This window comes from Lolium rigidum, chromosome 5, assembly GCF_022539505.1.
Source record: "Lolium rigidum isolate FL_2022 chromosome 5, APGP_CSIRO_Lrig_0.1, whole genome shotgun sequence".
NCBI lineage: Eukaryota > Viridiplantae > Streptophyta > Magnoliopsida > Poales > Poaceae > Lolium > Lolium rigidum.
The window spans coordinates 150,971,558-150,991,063 of record NC_061512.1 but is presented as its reverse complement, the minus strand read 5'-3'; the positions used below and the strand labels follow the sequence as shown (position 1 = coordinate 150,991,063).

At 50.1% G+C, this 19,506-nt stretch overlaps 1 protein-coding gene across 1 annotated transcript; it reads left to right on the top strand.

Moving 5' to 3' along the window:
• The first annotated feature begins 6,150 nt into the window (after positions 1–6,150).
• Positions 6,151–9,735, top strand: LOC124656538 (HSP-interacting protein-like). The gene is made up of 2 exons (XM_047195260.1): positions 6,151–8,965; positions 9,578–9,735. The coding sequence occupies exons 1-2, from the start codon at positions 6,151–6,153 to the stop codon at positions 9,733–9,735; spliced, it is 2,973 nt and encodes a 990-aa protein (XP_047051216.1).
• Positions 9,736–19,506: the final 9,771 nt, after the last annotated feature.

The following is a 19,506-nucleotide window of genomic DNA, read 5'->3' as shown; positions in this document are numbered from 1 at the left end:
GAATTTGACCAAGCCAGAGGTGGGCCGCGATCAAGATGGACGTGAAGATTGTACGTGGAAGAAATACGTGAATCGGCCTGGTTTACCAAGTTGGGCTGAACCGCCCGTGTATACTGTAACATATTAGATCGCATCTTAGTTTAGAAATTAGAGTTTATCTCGTGCACGGTTTAGTGCACGCCCACATTAGAAAGTCCCCTGGACTATAAATATGTACCTAGGGTTTATGGAATAAACAACAACCAACGTTCAACACAAACCAATCTCGGCGCATCGCCAACTCCTTCGTTTCGAGGGTTCCTCCGGTAAGCATCATGCTGCCTAGATCGCATCTCGCGATCTAGGCAGCACAAGCCTGCCTAGTTGTTCATGCGTTGCTCGTACTGAAGCGTTTTTGATGGCGAGCAACGTAGTTATCGTAGACGCGTTAGGGTTAGCATTGTTCTTAGCATCATATGCTCGCGTAGTGCAACCCTTGCGCGTCTAGCCGTCCTTGTGCCTCATCATGGGTGCAGGGGCGGCATCCCGCTTGATCTTTGTTTAGTAGATCTGATCCGTTATGGTCGATCCTTGATTCATCAAGGATTAGTTTAATATCTGCAATAGTTAGGCCTTACAAAGGGTTGGAGGATCCAGCGGCATGCAGGGTGTAGTTTGCTGCCCCTAGACAGGGACGTTCCGAGGATCAACCTAGTGTTGGTTTTTAGGCCTTGTCTAGGGCTGGCTTACGTTTACCGTGCGTGAGTGCGAGGCCCAATCGTGAGTAGGATGATCCGATTATGCGGTGAAAACCCTAGATCGTCGTGGATCTCATACGCTTCATATTGATCAAGCAGGACCACCATATATTCGGCCACCTTGGACGAATCATGGGTGAATCGGCTCCCTGAGCCGATTCACAGGACAACCTGAGAGCCGATCGAGGCTCGTATTTAACGTGTACGTGTGTGCCCTGCAGGAAACTAAGCGAGGCATCATCCACACCTTCCTGACCGAGGTATAGGTCGGGTGGCACGCCCTTGCGACCCAGCATCGGCGCGCGACCAGGAGGCTTTGCGGGCCGTCGCTCTGAGGGACTGGGGCCAGCCGCAGCCCTAGTCATTCCCGGCTCTACCGTGTTGGCCAGTCGCTGCCCGCCGGTGGGTTTCTGACGCCAACAAAAGTCCTCTCTTGTCAAATCATTTCTGGTCAACCTGGTCCAAGTTAGCATGGGTGGTCAACAGCAAAGTTGTTCACTTTGACATGGTCTTGGATGAGGTGTCAAGGGTTGACCAAGTTTGGTTTAAGAAAATTCAAATACAGAGGTGCAAAGAGGTGAAGATTTTATAAAGTGGTCATATGACCATTATCATATGTATGTTTAAATTTGAAATTTCCTTTGATTTGAATCTGGGTTCTTTGATGCATTTGTGTTTGTTTTTGTTATATAAGAGTTTTACAAACCATAGATCAAGCAATGGTGGCCTTTGGTGATGATTTGCATAATTGGCCAAAGTTGTATGTGGGTGAGAATTGAGTTATTCTCTATTTCTTTTCTTCTTCTCAATTTATGGTTAAGTGATCTTAGTTTAGGGTTTAAGCATACTTGATCAACATTACACACTCATCATGGCAAGATGCACAAGAGAAATGCACACTATGCATAAAACTATATGTGGTACTATATGCATAATAAAAGTTTTTGTTTGTTGCAAATTTTGGATATTTGAATTTCTCTTCTCTTTATTTATTATTGAAAACTTGGGATGTTACACCTTTCAGGGTGAAAATCCAAGGTTTGGCATTAATTGGTTGTGACTAGCAATGGCCTTTTTGAGGGCTTTGTTTTGAGAGCGGGGATATCTTCAGGGTGAAATCATAAATTTTTTTAATTGGGCATTGACGGCGCTTGTGCACTATTTTCTTCTTAGAGGCGTCGCTTTTGGAGAGCCTGGAGTTTAGGTGGTGGTGGATGTATTATTGTTGTTAGAGCTAGAATACCGTAGCAGATTTTTATTTCTTAGTTTTCTTTTTCTTTTCTAACTGTGTGCATCCGTACTTTCATCAGGTACTACGGTGTTGAAGAGGCTAAATGTAATTTCTATTTGTCGATATTAATATATTTTCTTTATGGAAAAATAATAATAAGTGGTAGTTAACATCAAAAAACTGAAAACCACCTCGCGTGGCCTAGATGTTTTTTCTTTTTTTCCTGCGAAGCGGGTAGCCTAGATGTCTTGAGCTCTTGATATGTGAAACGTGTGTAGTTCCCACTTACATGTTGGCCGGCCGACTGATCGAGATAAAGACGGATTCTTTTGTTTTCTAGATGAGATAAATACGGATCCTTTTATTTTCTTCAGTAGACGAGATAAATACGGATCCTTAACTGAAAATCAGATCTATACTACGCATCACCGATCTTCTAGTTCTCCTAGTTTTTCTGGAGATCTGTCGCCGAGGCTAGCCGCGCGCTGCAGGGCATGGGCGACATAGAGAACGTCGCCATGGCGGAGCCGGCTCTGGCACGACGTCGGCCCATGTTTTGGGTGTTGGAAGAAAAGGTGTGGGATTTTCTGGAGAGATACAAGACGACAAACCATGGGATAGGCGAGGAGGACGACTTCGTGGCCCTGAAGGCGGAGCCGCAGGAGCATACCAGGTGGATCCTCATCGGCCTCGTGACCATCGGCGCCACCTTCATCTATCTCATTGCCATCTACATGCCGTTTGAACGACAGGAGACGAACCTATGTTATATCATGCTATGGATGTTTGCTGCGTTCTGCCCCGCATTGTTTGCTGGATTCCTCATCGCAGAATGCCAGCGAGATGGGATTCAAGACGAGGAACGTACTAGGCTCGTTGACCACTTACTCCAGTTATAGCCGGTATTTATTCTTCTTGTTTGGACCTGTTCTCGTTGATGATATGGTACACACTCCAGACGCTGGCATGTATCATGGTGCACGCGCACGGCTAGGTTTCGAGATGAGGATCATAATAGACTTGTAGATTTCTCGCTCCGGTTCTAGCTTATACAGTTAGATAATTGTCAATATATATAAAGACACTTGATTGCTGCAGAAATCAACTACTAGTACTATTTTTTTTTTGCTCTTTTCCCCTTGCCTTTTCTGTCCTTGAATGAAATTTTGATTTTGAGAGAATGATATGCGTGCGCTTTTAATGAAAATTTGAGCCCATCTATCACAAACACTGATCCTAGCACACTGCTGCATACAATTTTCAGGTGTCAATCAGAATGAACATATGTTCTGTGTCTGAAACTCTTTTCTTTTTGACTAAATTGCAGAGCTGCTTTTCATTCATGCGGTAGCCATGAGTTCTTCTTCTTCCGCTTCGCCTGAAACTATGAACATACTATTCGCCATGAGTTCTTCTTCTTCCGCTTCGCCTGGACGATGCTGCTGCGCGCCAGAGCTCATGCGGAAGCTTTTCGATCTCAGCTCGGGTCTCATAGTTGATACCACCCCAAGTGGCATGTTCCCCGGCGGTGGCCAGATCTCCTGTTTGCGGTGGAGAAGACCAAGGACTCGATTGCTTTTCTATTTTTAGTTCTAGGGTCTTTTCTGTAAAAGTCACGGTCTTATCTGTTACTCCCCAACTTGTTAGGAGCCTCGATGTAAGTTGTAACGCACCGACGGATTAATGAAGCAGCCTCTGGGACCTTCGGGTCCTCCTTTGTTCAAAAAAAAATTGGGAGCCATATATTTGATACAACCGTCGCCCAGCAAGAGGTCGATCCAGAACAGCAGCCGCTCGCCGTCGCCTAGGTGAAAACCCACCGAGGCCGCGAACAGAGCCCGGACTTTGTCGTCGATGGGGAGGGGCAATCCGTGCCAGAGGGTTCTCAGCGCGATGCTAGTGGCCTGTGGCCGGCAGACCACGGATGCCCAGGCCATCGCTGCCCGGCACACCGATCTCCACTTGACTAGGCATTTTCCACCTGATGCGACCTCGTCCTTTGACCAGAACAAGAAGCAGCCGCGGCCAATCTTGTACATGGCCTTGGTCAGCCACAACGGCTGCGCGATGGCCGGCGTCTGAAAGATTGGCATGGCCGCCAGAACATGCTTGACCAAGACCAGACGCCGCGTCAATCCAGAAGGATCCCTTGATCCATCCCTTCACTATGCCACTTGCTTGTCGAGCGTGGGCTTGCAGATCGCGCTTGTGCAGCCTCTTGTCAGATAATGGCATCCCCAGGCAGCGACATGGGAATTGAGCGACAGGGCAGCCAAACGTTGCAGCCAGGGCGTGTCATGTCGGTGTCAGTGCCTGCAACTCTGAATACTGAATCTACGTACTGGAAAATGTAAATATACCTTCCGAGGTAGAGAGATTCATGCAGGCACAGACGATGATCAGGATCGGCGGGATGAACCTGCAACAGGCACTGCTTCTTGATGCACCGCGTGAGTGTCAGGCTCAGCTCGAGGTTATCAAGTTGCTGTCAGTTTCTTCAGACAAATTCAGTTTCGTCTGTTCAGTTCAGAGTTAGGTGTGTAGTTCGTAGGTTTGCCTTTTCTCCAGTTACCCACTTCGTCTTGCTCCTCATCCATTTTCACTGTACATGACTTCTTCATGCTGCACAGCTTGTTTTCTGCAGCCTAGTCAAACGCTACGTCCACCCACCCTCATCTGATGCACGTTGACTAGCATCCAGGAGCTAGATGCGGCGTGGGCATCCTCTACATGTAACACAACTTTGATCATCCAGGAGCCATGTCTCTGCTGTGACACACCTTATATAATGTGTCCAGCAACCTGAAACATTGCTTGTTCAAATAGTTGAGCACCACACAATTATCAGTTCTTGGCTTGTATTTGTGATACATGATTTATCGGTGCAACAATGTTTCACAACCTTCTTAGGTTGCCACTGAATGTGTTTATGTTTTGGGGACATGACCAGCGTAACAGAGGACAAGTTTTTGAGATACACTTTCATGAATTCTACTTTGGTACCCATGATCCAGCTCACAGTCAATGAATTGGTAATATTAGGAGCCGCAGCCTTTCCGATGCCACGAGATGATTTTGTGTTCAACAAGTGTGATCTTGGACAATGTACAATCCTATATGAGGGATTAGAACTGGAACAAAATGGTGTTTTGAAGATGTAGCACAGTATATATGGAGAGAACATATGCAGGCATACTTTTTTACCAAAGGATGGTTCATGTCCACCAAAGAAATGTCTAAGCACAAGCATGATTTCGCAAATAAGCAACATAGACGTTGGTACGTCCCAAACAAATGTGGATGTTGCAACATCTTTTGGCAACTCTTCCAGCAACGAGGATCATGCATCCATGCCCATGCTGTACCGACTCTGAACTTACTCAAGTGAAAAAAGCACATTTTGACATGAACCCCTTGGATGCTTATGTTGCTCCAATGTAATATCTGCAGCAGAAATCGGAACGAATTAGGAAACACCATAATAAGAATTAATGTACAGGGTTCTAATTAAGAAAATGTGTTTGCAGCTATTCTTAGATAAAGTAGTCTCAGACAGCACTAAAATTAGTTAAAACCGCCCGCAGTGTCAATATGCTGACCACAGAGGCAATATGTCAAATATAGCAGTTCCAAACCAGCTGCTGAACTCCGTAACCCTCCGAGACAACCCAAAAAAAGGAACCATGCATGGGCCATCATCCGGTGGCACCCTCACAGTACCCAAAAACTGTGTGGCTTCCCTTCCGCTCGCGCCTTGTCCACCCCTTGCTCCATTCTCGTAGCATGCCTCCTCATGCTTTGCTTTCCCGTTTGCGTCATTCCTTCTTCAAGCATTTTTGCATTCTCCTTACTTTTACTTTGTTAAAAAAATTAGGATAGCTCTCACCAATTCCCCCCTTCCAGTTGATGCATCATTCTACGGTGTGTATTCTCGATGGAGTTTCCAGGGTAGGGTAAGATTTCCATTTGCACGGGGAAGAGGGAGGAGTGAATCATTGTTGCTCAATCTCTCTTTCCCGTATTCCTCAGTTTCATTCTTGTTATCATCGCAACTTCAACCGGAAGGAGGAGCAGAAGATCTTTTTGTTGATTCAGGAAGAAGCGGAAAAGTTGGTCCAACAACTTGTATCATTCAAATGGTTTCTTGATTTGAGAAAAGGGAAGGCTTGCAAAATCTGAAGCATGGAGGAAATACCAAGCGAGAAGCCAAGCGAATCTGGATCAATTAATTGCGCAAGTAGTTCAGGCAACAGCCAGGACACTCCAAATTCATTGGTGGATAAAGACGAAGGCCACATTATTGGGGTGGTAAACGAATTAAAGGAGGCGGGGATGGCTGTCGAACTGAAGGAGGGGATGGCTATTGAGTTGAAGGAGGAGGGAGTGGCTATTGAGCTGAAGGAGGAAGGGGCGGTGACTATCGAATTGAAGGATGAGGGCGTGTCTATCGAATTGACGGTCGAGGGGGCATCTACCAAAATGAAGGAGGGGGTGGCTATCGACTTGAAGGAGGACAGAACAGCCATTGAACTGAAGGAAGAGGGTGCTGCAACTGACTCGAAGGAGGAGGGGGTGACTGTCACCTCGAAAGAGGATGCGGCCGCTATCGGTTTGAAGGATGAGGAGGCGAGGATCAAATTGGAGGAAGAGACAAAGTTATCCCAGAAGAGGGACTATGAGCAGGCTATCAAACTAAAGGGGGACGGGACAAAGCTATTCCAGAGGCGGGACTATGAAGGGGCAGCCTCCATATTTGACGAGGCAATAAAGCTCTTGCCAAAGGAGCATGGCGACATTGCCTTCCTCCACTGCAACATTGCTGCATGTTACATGCACATGAACCCTGAGGATTATGAACGCGCGGTTGATGAGTGCAATGCAGCACTGGAGGCATCACCCAAATATACAAATGCATTACTGAAAAGGGCGCGATGCTTTGAAGCATTGGATAGGCTGGATCTAGCGTGTAGTGATGTGGAAAAGGTGCTGAGCTTCGAACCGAACAACATTACTGCATTGGAGCTCTTTGAGAGTATTAAGGAGGAGATGGAGGAGAAAGAAAATATATTGGAGGATCAGGTTGTGTCACCAGTGGAGCATAAGACGATATTTGCAAAAGAGAAGATCAAGAGGAAAGTATCTCGAAAATTCAGAAACTCCATAGTCCAGGAAGAGGTGTGGTTGATTCATGATGACGATATCCCAGAGAATGATGAAGATGAAAATGAAGAAAACTGTGATGAAGAAAACCATATGAAGATAGATTTAAGCAATGAAGAAAATGACGCCAAGGAGATGCAGTCGAGGCATAATCATGATGAAGATAAATGTTCCACAGAACAGAACCATGTGAAGCATGATAAGAACAAAGAAGGAGAAAATCATGAAAACCAACAACTGCAGCACACTTCTTGGGATATGGAAGAAATGCACCGCAAAGAAATGCAGAATCAAAACAAGCATGAAAATCCCCTCAAAGAGATAAAGGTGAGAAGTGGTCAGAGTCAGCAGGAAACACATACAGCACAGAATCAGGTCGGCGATGTGGACAAACGTCAAAAGCACATTGAGGAGGTACATACCACTAGTCAAAGCAAACAAGAAACACACACTGACATGTATGAAAGGTTTATCAATGGCAACCAAGTAAAAAACTCCTTAGAGCAGCATACTAGTCGTGGCGAGGACAAGCAGGAAAACCAAAGTGCAATCAAACTGCCAAGTCATGGTAGAGATGAGCAAAAGCATACGAGGGAGAAGAGCACATATGCTAACGATGGAGAAACGAAGACTGCAAAGTTTGTTTTGGGAGATGACATAAGGATTGCACTAGTTCCAGAAAATTGTAGTCTGCTGCAATTGATAAACATAGCTCGGTGTAAGTACAGTCCCCACCTGAAGGCAATGCTTCTTAAATTTCAGGATATAGAGGGTGACTTGGTGACAATTACATCAAGTGAAGAACTAAGGTGGGTTGAAGAGCTGAAGCAAGGACCAGCTCGATTGTACATAAAAGAAGTAAGTCCTGAGCGTGAGATCACTAGGGACATTGTTATGCCCAGTATATCTACTGCAACGTTAGAGAGAAAGCAGAGCATTTCTGAGTGTGGAAGTTCTAGGATTGCAGAAGAAAAGAACTCATCATATGCTGATGACTGGATGATGCAGTTTGCTCGTCTATTCAAGAACCATGTTGGTTTTGATTCTGATGCATATGTAGATCTCCGTGACCTTGGTACGCGGCTGTACTATGAAGCAATGGAAGACACCATCACAAGCGACGAAGCTCAGGAGATATTTCATGCAGCAGAGGCAAAATTTCAAGAAATGGCAGCTCTAGCGCTGTTTAATTGGGGCAACATACACATGTCTCGTGCAAAGAAGAGATTATGTTTATCTGAAGATGCTCCAAAAGAATCTGTACTTTCCCAGGTCAAGCGTGCATATGAATTGGCATGTGCTGAATATGTCAAAGCTGGAAAGAAGTTTGAAGATACTGTGGACGTAAAACCAGACTTTTATGAAGGTCTTATTGCACTAGGACATCAACAGTTTGAGCAAGCAAAGCTTTCTTGGCGTTATGCAGATGCATGTAAGGTAGACATGGGAACTGAAGTACTAGAACTATTTAACCGTGCTGAGGATAATATGGAAAAAGGAATGGAGATGTGGGAGGGAATAGAATATTTACGACTAAAAGGGATGTCTAAATCAAAAAAGGAGAAAATCCTACTGGACAAGTTGGGCTTGGATGGGCACCTAAAAGATTTAACATCAGATGAAGCGTTTGAGCAAGCTTCAAATATGCGATCACAGCTAAACATTTCATGGGGTACCATTCTTTATGAGCGTTCAGTAGTAGAATTCAAGTTAGGTCTTGCTAGCTGGGAGGAAAGTCTCACCGAAGCAATTGAAAAATTTAAGACCGGTGGAGCTTCCCTGGCAGATATCAGTGTAATGATAAAGAACCACTGTGCGAATGAGAAAACTCAAGAAGGTACGATGTAAGCATTTTTCCTTACTTTCTGCAATTTCTTTGTTCCTTGTTGCTAAATCATCAAAACCAAGACTCGTACATGTAAGTCATGTATGCTATAATCATACTTCTTATAATGATTATTTTTTATGGACCACTAGCATTAACCTAAACCTGTATATGACTATTTGTATTAGTAGAGGCAAAAATGACTAAGTATCCGCGCAAGTGAATCATGCATTTCCAATTATCAACCATATACGGAGTTATAAGCTATAAAACACAAATACTGGGATCTGCGCTATTCAGAATGTAGATTGCAAATTTCCAAAGCCAATCAGTTTCGTCAGCGGATAGTAAGCTATAACCACAGCATCCGTTGCTATGATTTGGTATTGTATTCCAGAAGCAATTCAGTATTACAGCTGAGAACTGTTCACGGTCAAGAAAAACAAGATTTTATGAACTTTTCTTAGTCATGGTGTGCTTTACATGTAGCAAAATTACTATTAGTCGTGGCATTAAACTAAAACTTTACCAATCTGCTAGGACAGAGATTAAAATTTTACATCCTCCGATCTTAACTACATTTAAGAGCATATAAGTTGTTAAGACTTTTTCTTTGTTATTCAGGATTGAGCTTCAAGATTGATGAGATAGTTCAAGCATGGAACGAGATGTACGATGCTAAAAAGTTGAAAAATGGTAGTTCTTCTTTCCGTCTTGAACCTTTATTCCGAAGGCAGCCTTCGAAGCTGCATAACATACTAGAGCACATAAAGCACACGTGAGCTTGTACTTAACATAGGACTTGATGCTGTCGACATGGATACCAGTGTTGATGCTAACTGCAAAAGGTAATTTCATTCCTTATTGGTATGTATTATTAAGATTATTCCAAAATTGTTTATTTGATGTAATACACAGAAAATGAACTGCATGACCGTTGTTTGCTGTGTAGAATCATTACATATAACCATAACCATTACTGGATATATATAGAAAAAAGAACCGTGATAGAATAAATCGGCATATCACTCATGGAATGATCAGAGTGACAATAACATAAATATAAAGAAATGAAGTATTGCAGGCATTGGGCCACATTTCACTATAATATTCCAACCCTTCCCAATCAATCATCTCTCCCTCTAGGCTTCCTTGCCAAATGCACCCAGAAAACCCATCTCCGCAGAGTCCTAGCATCCACTAGCACCGGAAGTAATGGCATCTAGATTAGGGCACCTGGGATAGGATGACAACATGAGTGGCAGAAAAAGCGCAATGTGTGCATCTCCTTAGATGCATAGATGGGGACAGCATGGCAGGGGGTGGGAGCGCCTCCATACTTTAGGAGGCTGCTGCCTACCTCTGTTTTTCATTCTTTAGGCCTGGCCCACAGCACTTCAGTAGATGTCTGGCATAGTTTTGGATTGAAATCTTGATGATTCAATGTTCAGCGCTAAAATCAGACTCTGCAAGAAGAGTTGAAAAGTAGGCATTTTCTCTGTATTGCTGTAAAACAATGTATTATGTCGATGTTCTATTGTTCTGCTCTTATTACTAATAATGGAGTTGGTTCTTACACTAACTATGTGGTTCATCTATTATTGAAGAGTGTGCTCTATATAGAGGACCAGAGCATTTTCATGTATTATCGAAGAGTGTCCTCCATGTAGTTGACCATCAATGGCAAAAACTGAACTCATTATTGGTGCATACAATTAGTACTACAATTCGATCTCCAAAATATACTACGACAATAGTTGAGGGACCAATTGTAGACTTTTTCCTATTTTAAAGGTTGTTGTCCCCGCATAGACTGAACTCATTATTGGTGTCCATTTTGCTCTTTTGAGGCTTTATGATGTGTTATACTCTTAGTATTAGTTCTCAGCATCTCTTTTTAATATGTACTGTTTCTGTCAACTCATCTTATTTCCAACATTTGCTTTGCATGCTTTCTGTGAGCACACCATCCATATACATCCTTAAATTTAAAATGATCTTGATATGTTTTGCAGGCTGCTAACTGTTCGAAACTGTATATTCATGAACTGGACCCGATGATATTACCAATTCAAGATAGAAAAGGTGGTCAGGATGCACTTTTTGAAGTTTACATGATATTTCAGAAGCTGCACATCTTTTTTACCTATGCAAATACCCCAACTGTGTATTATTAGATACTTAGGTAATCTCAACCGTTGTAGAGATTCAAGAGTTAAAGCTCAATGTGAAAGTTTGTAGTTTTGGAATGTCTGAATGGTATGCACTTCACTAGAAGGATTTGCCGCTGTAATGTGCTGATAAATTGTGTTCAGATCCACCATCACCTGCGTGAACAGTACTTGGTTACTGCAGCACAGATGGAACCTAGCAATAGATTAGGGATAGGAACTTGTCTAGTTTGAAATACATATTTGGTAAGGAGTATGATCTGATAAGTTTCTCTCTATTTGAGATATGCTTGGTTACATTTACAGATTTATTCTCAGTGGTTAATTAGCGTTATGAGATCACTATGTCCGGCTTTGGTCTCCTAATTGGGCATAAATTTAAGAACCGTTCAGCCCTCCTTCATCTAGTGTTATTTTACTTATAAATCCCTCTGACGGAATTTTACTCCATTTATGCACTATCATATATAGACCGTGCATATGCAGAGAAGAGATAGAAAAAACAGCAATGTTATCCAACTCATAGCATTGCCTAGTTGCAGTATTCCTCCTCGAAACAGGCTTTCGCCCCGCTTTATAAATAAAGCAACCAAATCCATACAAGGTTCACATACAGCACACATAGCACACACCCCACATCAAGAGACTACTGGGCCAAGCACAACACGCCCAAACACTCGCCGGAAAACGATACAACACCCCACACAAGAGGTGTACTCGCAGGCTGGACGGTGTAGATATGCGGCGGGCAGCCGCTAGAAGATCCTCCAGCATGCCGTCCAAGCGCTCCTTGTCCCGCTGTCTACACAACGGGTACCACCGCTGCAACAAAGCCAAGAAAGAGAATACAGAGTCGAAGCGCGCCGAGGTAAGATCCGCTCGATGACCATCTTATTGCGCACAGTCCACAAAGTCCAGGACAAGGCCGCGAACAATAACCGGAAGAGGCGCCTCCTCCTACCAGTAGTGTTCGCCCGGACCTCGATGAACTCCCCGAGGGCCGAGGCCTGCCACTCGAGCCCCAGCGCCTCCAACAGGAAGCTCCAAAGAAATCGTGCCGCGGTGCAGGAAAACATGATGTGAGTCGTTGTCTCCGGAACCGCACACAATGGGCAAAGCCCGTTGCCCGGCCCGTGCCTCTTCATAACCTCCACCCCAGAGGGAAGACGATCCCTCAGCAGCTGCCAGAGGAAGATCTTCGTCTTAAGCGGGATAGGGGCCTTAAAGAGCGGACCCGTCCAAGGAAGCAGAGGCCCCCTAAACAAAGCCCTATAGGCCGTCCGCACTGAGAACGTACCAGACGGCGTTAAGCGCCATGAGGGCGCATCTAGTCCTCCCGGCAGGGCGTCCGGGAGGAGGTCCCGCAGCGAGTCCAGACTCAGGGCTTCCCCCTGAGTTAGACCGCGACGGAACACAAAATCCCATCCCTCCAGTTCCACTTCGGCCACCAGGCTAGAAGGGTTAGCACAGATGGCGAAGAGGTCCGGAAAGACAAGGTTAAGGGGGCGATCGCCTAGCCATGTGTCGAGCCGAACATGGTCCCTCTACCATCGCCTATGGAGAGGGAGAGCCCGGTTCTAATCTCGTGCTTGATGTCCTGGAGGGCTCTCCAAAACCGAGATCCCTCCCGACGGTCACGGGCAAGGAGTGGCCGACCCCGAAGGTATTTAGCCTTAATCGGCTTCAGCCACAAGCCCCCATCGTCCGACAAGATCCTCCAAACCCATTTCAGCATGAGGGCCACATTCATGTGGCGCGAGGATATGATCCCTATGCCCCCAAGGTCCTTGGGGGCGCACACATCGGCCCATCTGACCATGTGATACTTCTGGCGTCCTGTCTTGTCCCGCCAAAAGAAGCGGGATAGCTCCTTGTCGAAGGCAAGCATGTACCCCTTCGGGAAGGATGTACAGCCCCATGATGTACATGGGAAGGCTAGACAGACAGGAGTCAATGAGGATCGACTTGCTACCTTTGGAGGTGAACCTCCCACACCAAGGCTCCGCCTTCGCTCTAACTCGCCCCAACAAGGGGGCGAGGTCCCTAATAAGGATCCTAGAGTCCCTAACCGGGACTCCCAGGTAATCCATAGGGAAAGATGACAGCCTGCTGTTGAGGTTGTCAGCTATCCGCTGCTGAACTTCCGGGGGGTACCCCAAGACCACCACCTCGCTCTTGTCAAAATTAATTTTGAGGCCCGACATGGCCTCAAAGCAGAGGAGCAGGAATTTGGTGTTCCGGATGTCCAAGTCCGAGCCCTCAAACATAATCATGGTATCATCCGCATACTGGAGGTGAGTCACCCCTCCGCCAGGGATAAGGTGGCCCACCACCCCGGTAATATGGCCCGAGGTCCTAGCCCTCTCCAGGATCTCGGCCAGGGAATCCACCGCAGCGTTGAAGAGGAGAGGGGACAGGGGGTCACCCTGACGCACTCCACACGCCGGCCTAAAATAGGGACCCACTTCCCCATTTATGTTAATGGCCGTGCTGCCAGACATCACGATCTGCATCACCCAACCAATCATCCGGTCGTCCACGCCCCTCCTCTGAAGAACCTGTCGGAGGAAGGACCAGTCCAAGCGGTCGTAGGCTTTCTGGAAGTCTAGTTTTAAGAAGACACCCCTCTGATGTCGACTCCTGACCTCGTGCATGATCTCATGTAGTGCAAGAATGCCATCATGGATGTGGCGACCCTTGAGGAAGGCAAATTGATATTGGTGCGTAATCCGCTCCATAATCGGAGCCAACCTCATCGCACACACCTTGGAGAACAACCGTTGAACCACGTTGATGACCGTAATAGGCCTGAACTGGCGAATATCCGTGGCCCCCACTATCTTGGGGATCAAGGTAATAATGCCGTAATTCAGGCGCCCCATATCAAGCGTCCCAACATAGAACTCCTGAAACATGGGCAGGATAGTCTCCTGGAGCTTCGCCCAGAACTTCTGGAAGAAGACAACCGGGAGTCCATCCGGACCAGGGGCCGAGTTAGCCTTCATTCCCTCGAGAGCGCTCCGGACTTCCGTTGGGAGGAACGGAAGGGTGAGAGCGGCATTCTCCTCGTCAGAGACCCAGGCCCTAGCTGGCCATAGGTCTGCCGCGAGGGCTACCCCAGTCCTGGGGCCAGCCGCAAATAGACCTTTATAAAAGGTATAAATATGGGTGGTGATCTCTCCGGCCTCCTCCAGAAGGCGATCACCATCCCAAAGACAGGGGATGGAACACTTCCGTCGACGACCATTCGCAATCGCATGGAAGTACGCAGGTGTTCGCATCCCCTTTAAGAAGCCGCTCGGCGGCTCCGCTGCCGCCGAACGCCTCCTCCCCACGGTAGATCTCCATAAGCGAGTGTTCAAGGGCATATCGCCGAAGCCACTCCTCGGCGACTAGCCCCACCTCGTCCGCGATGCGGTCTAACTCCCGAACCCGGCGGAGGAGAAGGTCCTTTTCAGCCGTACCTCCGCCCCGAGGTTAGCCCCCAGCCTCTCATGAACTGGCGGGCAATCTTCGTGCAGTGGTGCCACACATCAACTGCATTGAAGACCCTCGGAGGGGAGTCCGCTGCGCGCTCCCACTTGTGTCCAATCGCCTCCACAAACCCTGGTTGACCGAGCCAAAAGTTTTCAAAGTGGAAGCGGTTAAGCCTCGGGGGGGCATCCCCCCCGGAGCAAAGTAGGAGTGGGGAGTGGTCAGACCCAATCCTAGTAGCCGCCCTAAGCGAGCACAGTGGAAACGCCATTTCCCACTCAACCGACACAAACACTCGATCCAACACACTCTGGATCGGGTCAATGCGGTTGTTACTCCAAGTGAACCGGGCGCCCACGCGCGTGATCTCTCTAAGGGCGAGATCCGCAAGGCAGTCATTGAACATCCGCATCCTAGGGATGTCCACCCGGCTCGAGCTCTTGTCCTCCGGGGAGCGAATGAGATTAAAATCGCCGGCCACCACCACAGGGGTGGTACACCGGTCAATCTTATCTCGCAGCTCCGCCAGGAAGGCCGGCGACCTCGAGTGGTCCGCCGGGCCATAGACGATAATAACCTCCCAGCTAAGGTTAGATCGTTTATGGGTGACGGCCATACTGACAAAGAACTCGCCGTGTTCCATGTCCTCAACCTCGAAGGTCTCCTCCTTGACACCTAGGAGGATGCCCCCCGAGTGCCCCGTCGCAGGCCGCCAATGCCAGGCGAACTTGTGTCTACTAAGGCCCTCCAGCTCGTGGAGGAGGAAGGACTCCTTGATCGTCTCTTGGAGCCCCACAATATCCACATTCTCACGCCGAATGTACTCCTTCAGTTGTTGTTTGCGCCCGGGGCCTCGAACCCCCTGATGTTCCAAATGAGTGAGAAGAAAGGGCTACTCATTGGATCACATCAGAATGGGGGGTTCCCCTACTGGGAACCGATCGAGCCCTACTACGTGTCGAGGGTCCGGACGGTGGTCTAGGAGGTCTCCCTCGCGGTCCCCCAGCCCGGGGTGCCGCGTCAGAGCGCTCCGCCGGGATAGACCCATCGGAGTTCTCTGGACCAGACCCAGGTGCCAGCTGCACAGGGTCGGTCAGGGTAGCGGCGGTCGCCCTCTCGCGTTCCAACTGAGCGCGAGAAGCGGCGAGCACACCATCATAGACCTCCTTGGCCCGAAGCGCCGCCAGCTGTTCAACCCGAGGGCCGCGTTCTCCCCTGAAAATCACACCACAGTCCGACGCCACCTGACCCAGGTGGTCAAGCGACGCCGTAGCAAGAACAGAGAACCGAGAACCCGAGGGGGGGGGGGGATGGGGCAGAGGATGGGGGGCGAGGAGTGGGATGGGTACCTGAGTCGAGGTTGCGGGCCGCCCCCCCGCCTCTCCGCCTGCGCAGCAACAGTCGGCTCCATCGCCTCGGCCCCGGAGCGGGAACGAGCGAGCCTAGCGCTGTGGCGGGACGGCTGGGTGGACTGGCGCTGACGCCGCGGAGCCCTCGCCTTGGCTCCAGCCACGGGAGTGTCGGGGAAGACCGAGGCAGGCTCCAGGACTGTAGGGCCCGGGGTCGCAGGGCCCATGGGCGAGGTGGGAGTAGAGCCCGTGGAGCGCGTGTAGCAGACCAGGCCCGGCGACCTCGGCGACTGTGGGGGGCACACCTCCAACCCCACGCTCGCAGACGACGACTCCAGAGGGAAGTTGGAGCCATACTCCATGATGTGCAGCCCGCCGGACGCCACAGTGGCAGCAGGGGTGACGCGCGGGAAGGACGTCCCCAGTTTGGCCGGCGCGCTCCAGTGAGCCAACGCCGACCCCAGCAGAGCAGTCTGTGCCCCCGGCCTGGCGTCCAGGACTGCCGGAGACCCGGCCCCCACGCCAGCGGTAGGAGGCTGACGTGGAGAGGGGGCCCCGCCGTCGCCTCCCAAGTCATCCTCAGAGTCTCCATCGGAGGAAGCGTCGTCATCGTCAGCGTCATCATCGTGGTGGGATCGGGAGGGTCGAGGGAGGAGACCGGGACCCCGCACGGGCCTCGTCCCCTCCACCTCAACCGTCAAGGCCCGGCCAACCCTCCCAAAGAAGACGTGGGGGAGAGTGCAGGCGAGCCTCGCGGGGTCTGGGCATAGAATCAGCATGCGCACCGGCCCGTCGCCTGGGAGAGAGAGAGGATCCACAGTGACCAGCTTTCCTATGGTCTGAGAAATGAGCTCCAGGATATGCTCACTCCTAGCCTCCTCAGGAATGCCGTGGATCCGGACCCAAACCTCCGCCAAAGTAGCCACAGTGACAGGATCCACACAGGACGGCCTGACTGAGACGCCGATGTTGTTGGCCGGGAGGATAGTCGAGTTGCTCCAGGACAAGGCACGGAGGAGCTCAGCCGAAGGAAACGCCACTGCAAACTCAGTAGGCGAGATCTCCCTCACGTTCCACACCCAAGTCGACTCCAGCTGAGTGAGCTCGGCGCGGATCGTGTCAACTGTCACCTCAATCTGAAGCGGAGGGTCCTGCTCCGGCAGCACGGTGATCACTGCCAGGTGTTGGGGGGTGCTAAGCTCCGCCCCCCCAAGGTCGATGTAGTAGAAGCCCCCATCGATCCCGTGTCCGAGGTACTCGATGACCTCCCGACGCCTGCGGCGGTCGAAGCGCTCCGTGCAGGCCGCAGCTTGATGGCCAGGGTCACCGCAGAAGAGGCACTGTTCCGGCCTCGTGCACGTGGACCGAAAGTGTCCCATCACCCCACAGTTGAAACAAATGTTGGATGTGGGGGACTTCTCCGCCGGCGCCGCCACCCCCAGCTGGGTATCAGCGCGGCCAGCATGCGATTGTCCCTGCGGAAGGACCATAGGCGGGTGCCCAAGCTGACCCCCACCCGCGGCCCCTCCCGCAGCGACGCCCGCGACGTTCTTCCTCTTCTTAGCCTTCTTCTTCTTCTTCGCAACGGTCGGTCCACCATGTTGCACAGCTTGCGTCTCCGACGCCTCCCCCCGCTGCTCGCGACGAGGCGGTGTCCGGCCGCGGCCCTCCCGCCAGGAGGCATCGCGGCCATGCTCCCTGCCCGGCCTCGGAGCGCGCTGCTCCAACTCGGCCCGCAGCGCGGCCTCTCTGCGCGACGCGGAAGGGGACGGGGCGCGCCGGCCCGGCGAGCCGCCGCGGGCGGCATGGGCAGCGCCTCCCTGGTGGCGCGCGGAGGAGACCCGCTCCCGGCCACCCTCAACCAGGCCCACCGCACGGCCATCCCGGCCGTGTCTGCGAGGCGACGGCGACCGCCGTCGGGGGGAAGTTGCAGTATTTACCATGAAGCAAGCTGAATCGCAGATATTGACTGAAGTTGTGGAGAGAAGAACCGATGATGACGATCCATTGAAACTTTGATCACCAAGAAGTCCTAGTGGCTACAGAAAAAAGACCGGCATTTCACTGCCTTTAGATGTATATTCATCTCCTGAAAACTGCCATTGTTTGATAACAAAACATCTAGAAGGAAACAGCATACAGATTAAAGAGTTCAGGGAGCCAGAGGCACTAATCTTGATGAGTAACCATCTGATCCTACCCTGTTAAAAAGGGTTCTGTAAATTTTCAGTTGTCTGAGTAATAATGTGCTGGTACAGTGATATGAAAGGTTTGTATCCTGAGACTAGATCGACTTTTTGTTTGAAACGCAACTTCTGTTGCGCAGTCGTGGTAATGCAATTAGTAACGAGAATAACATAAGCCCACTAGTCACCTCAGCTCGTCAAGAGACGCCAAAGCAAGGCAATTAGAGCATCTCCAGTCGCGTCCCCCAAACCGTCCCCCAAAGCGATTTGGGGCGCGCCGGACAAAAAAAGCGTTCCAGCCGCGTCCCCCAAAGCCCTTTTTTGTCCGGCGCGCCCCCATTCGGTGTCCGGTGTCCCGAGCCCGTCCCCGTCCCACAGGGGACGCACCGGGCACGCCGGACACAACGAAATGAGAGGCGAGGAGGCGCGGGGCCGACCCGTCAGCGGCTCGGACGCTCAACCGCCACATACGTAGCGACGGTGCAGTTGACAGGAAGCGGAACCGTCGCATTGGCAAGCGCGTCGACGACGCGCCAACCCCGCCGGAATGGAGCGCCGACTCCTCGGAAGAGCAACCGCTGCTCTCTTCGACTTCTGCGCCGCCGTTCATCCGCGCTCAATAAGACCCGTACGTACGCCGTACGCACGCCACCATTCATCCAAGCCTTCATCCGACACCTCCGGCGACGATGAGCTACATCTCCCGGCTCCCGTCCGACACCTCCAGCGAGGGAAAGCCCGCCGGCTGGCGCCATTGGTGGGAGAGAGCCGGGACGCCGAGCAGCGGCGACGATTCCCCGCCGCCGGCTGACGGCGAGGAGGAATGGCTGGGCTGGGAGGAGGAGGAAGAAGAGAGCGAGGCCGCGGCGGCGGCGGTGGCCCGTGCGAAGGCGAAGGCGGCCAAGGCGAAGGCGGCCAAGGCGAAGGCTTCCAAGGCGAAGGCCGCCAAGGCCAAGGCCAAGGCCAAGGCGAAGGCGAAGGCGAAGGCCAAGGCGCAGCCGACGAGCACCGGCGACGACGACGCGTCGAGCGCCGACACCGCCTCTTCGGAAGAGGTGACGAGTAGGAAGCGCCACCACGATGACGACGACGAGGCGGGGCCATCGCGAAGAAGAAGAAGTAGATAGTTTATATGTATTTAATTATATTTTTTCGAAGTTTTATATATAATTTGTTTATGTTCAACCGATTTGAATATTATTAAATAGTTTCTTTCTAGCCAAAAAAATACTTTAAATGTTTGGGGGCGGCGTTTGGGGGACGCGGCTGGGGAGCGACGTCCCCCAAACGCGGCACGAACGAAACACGTCCCCCAAACGCTCGATCCGGCGCGGTTTGGGGGACGGTTTGGGGGCAGCGGCTGGAGATGCTCT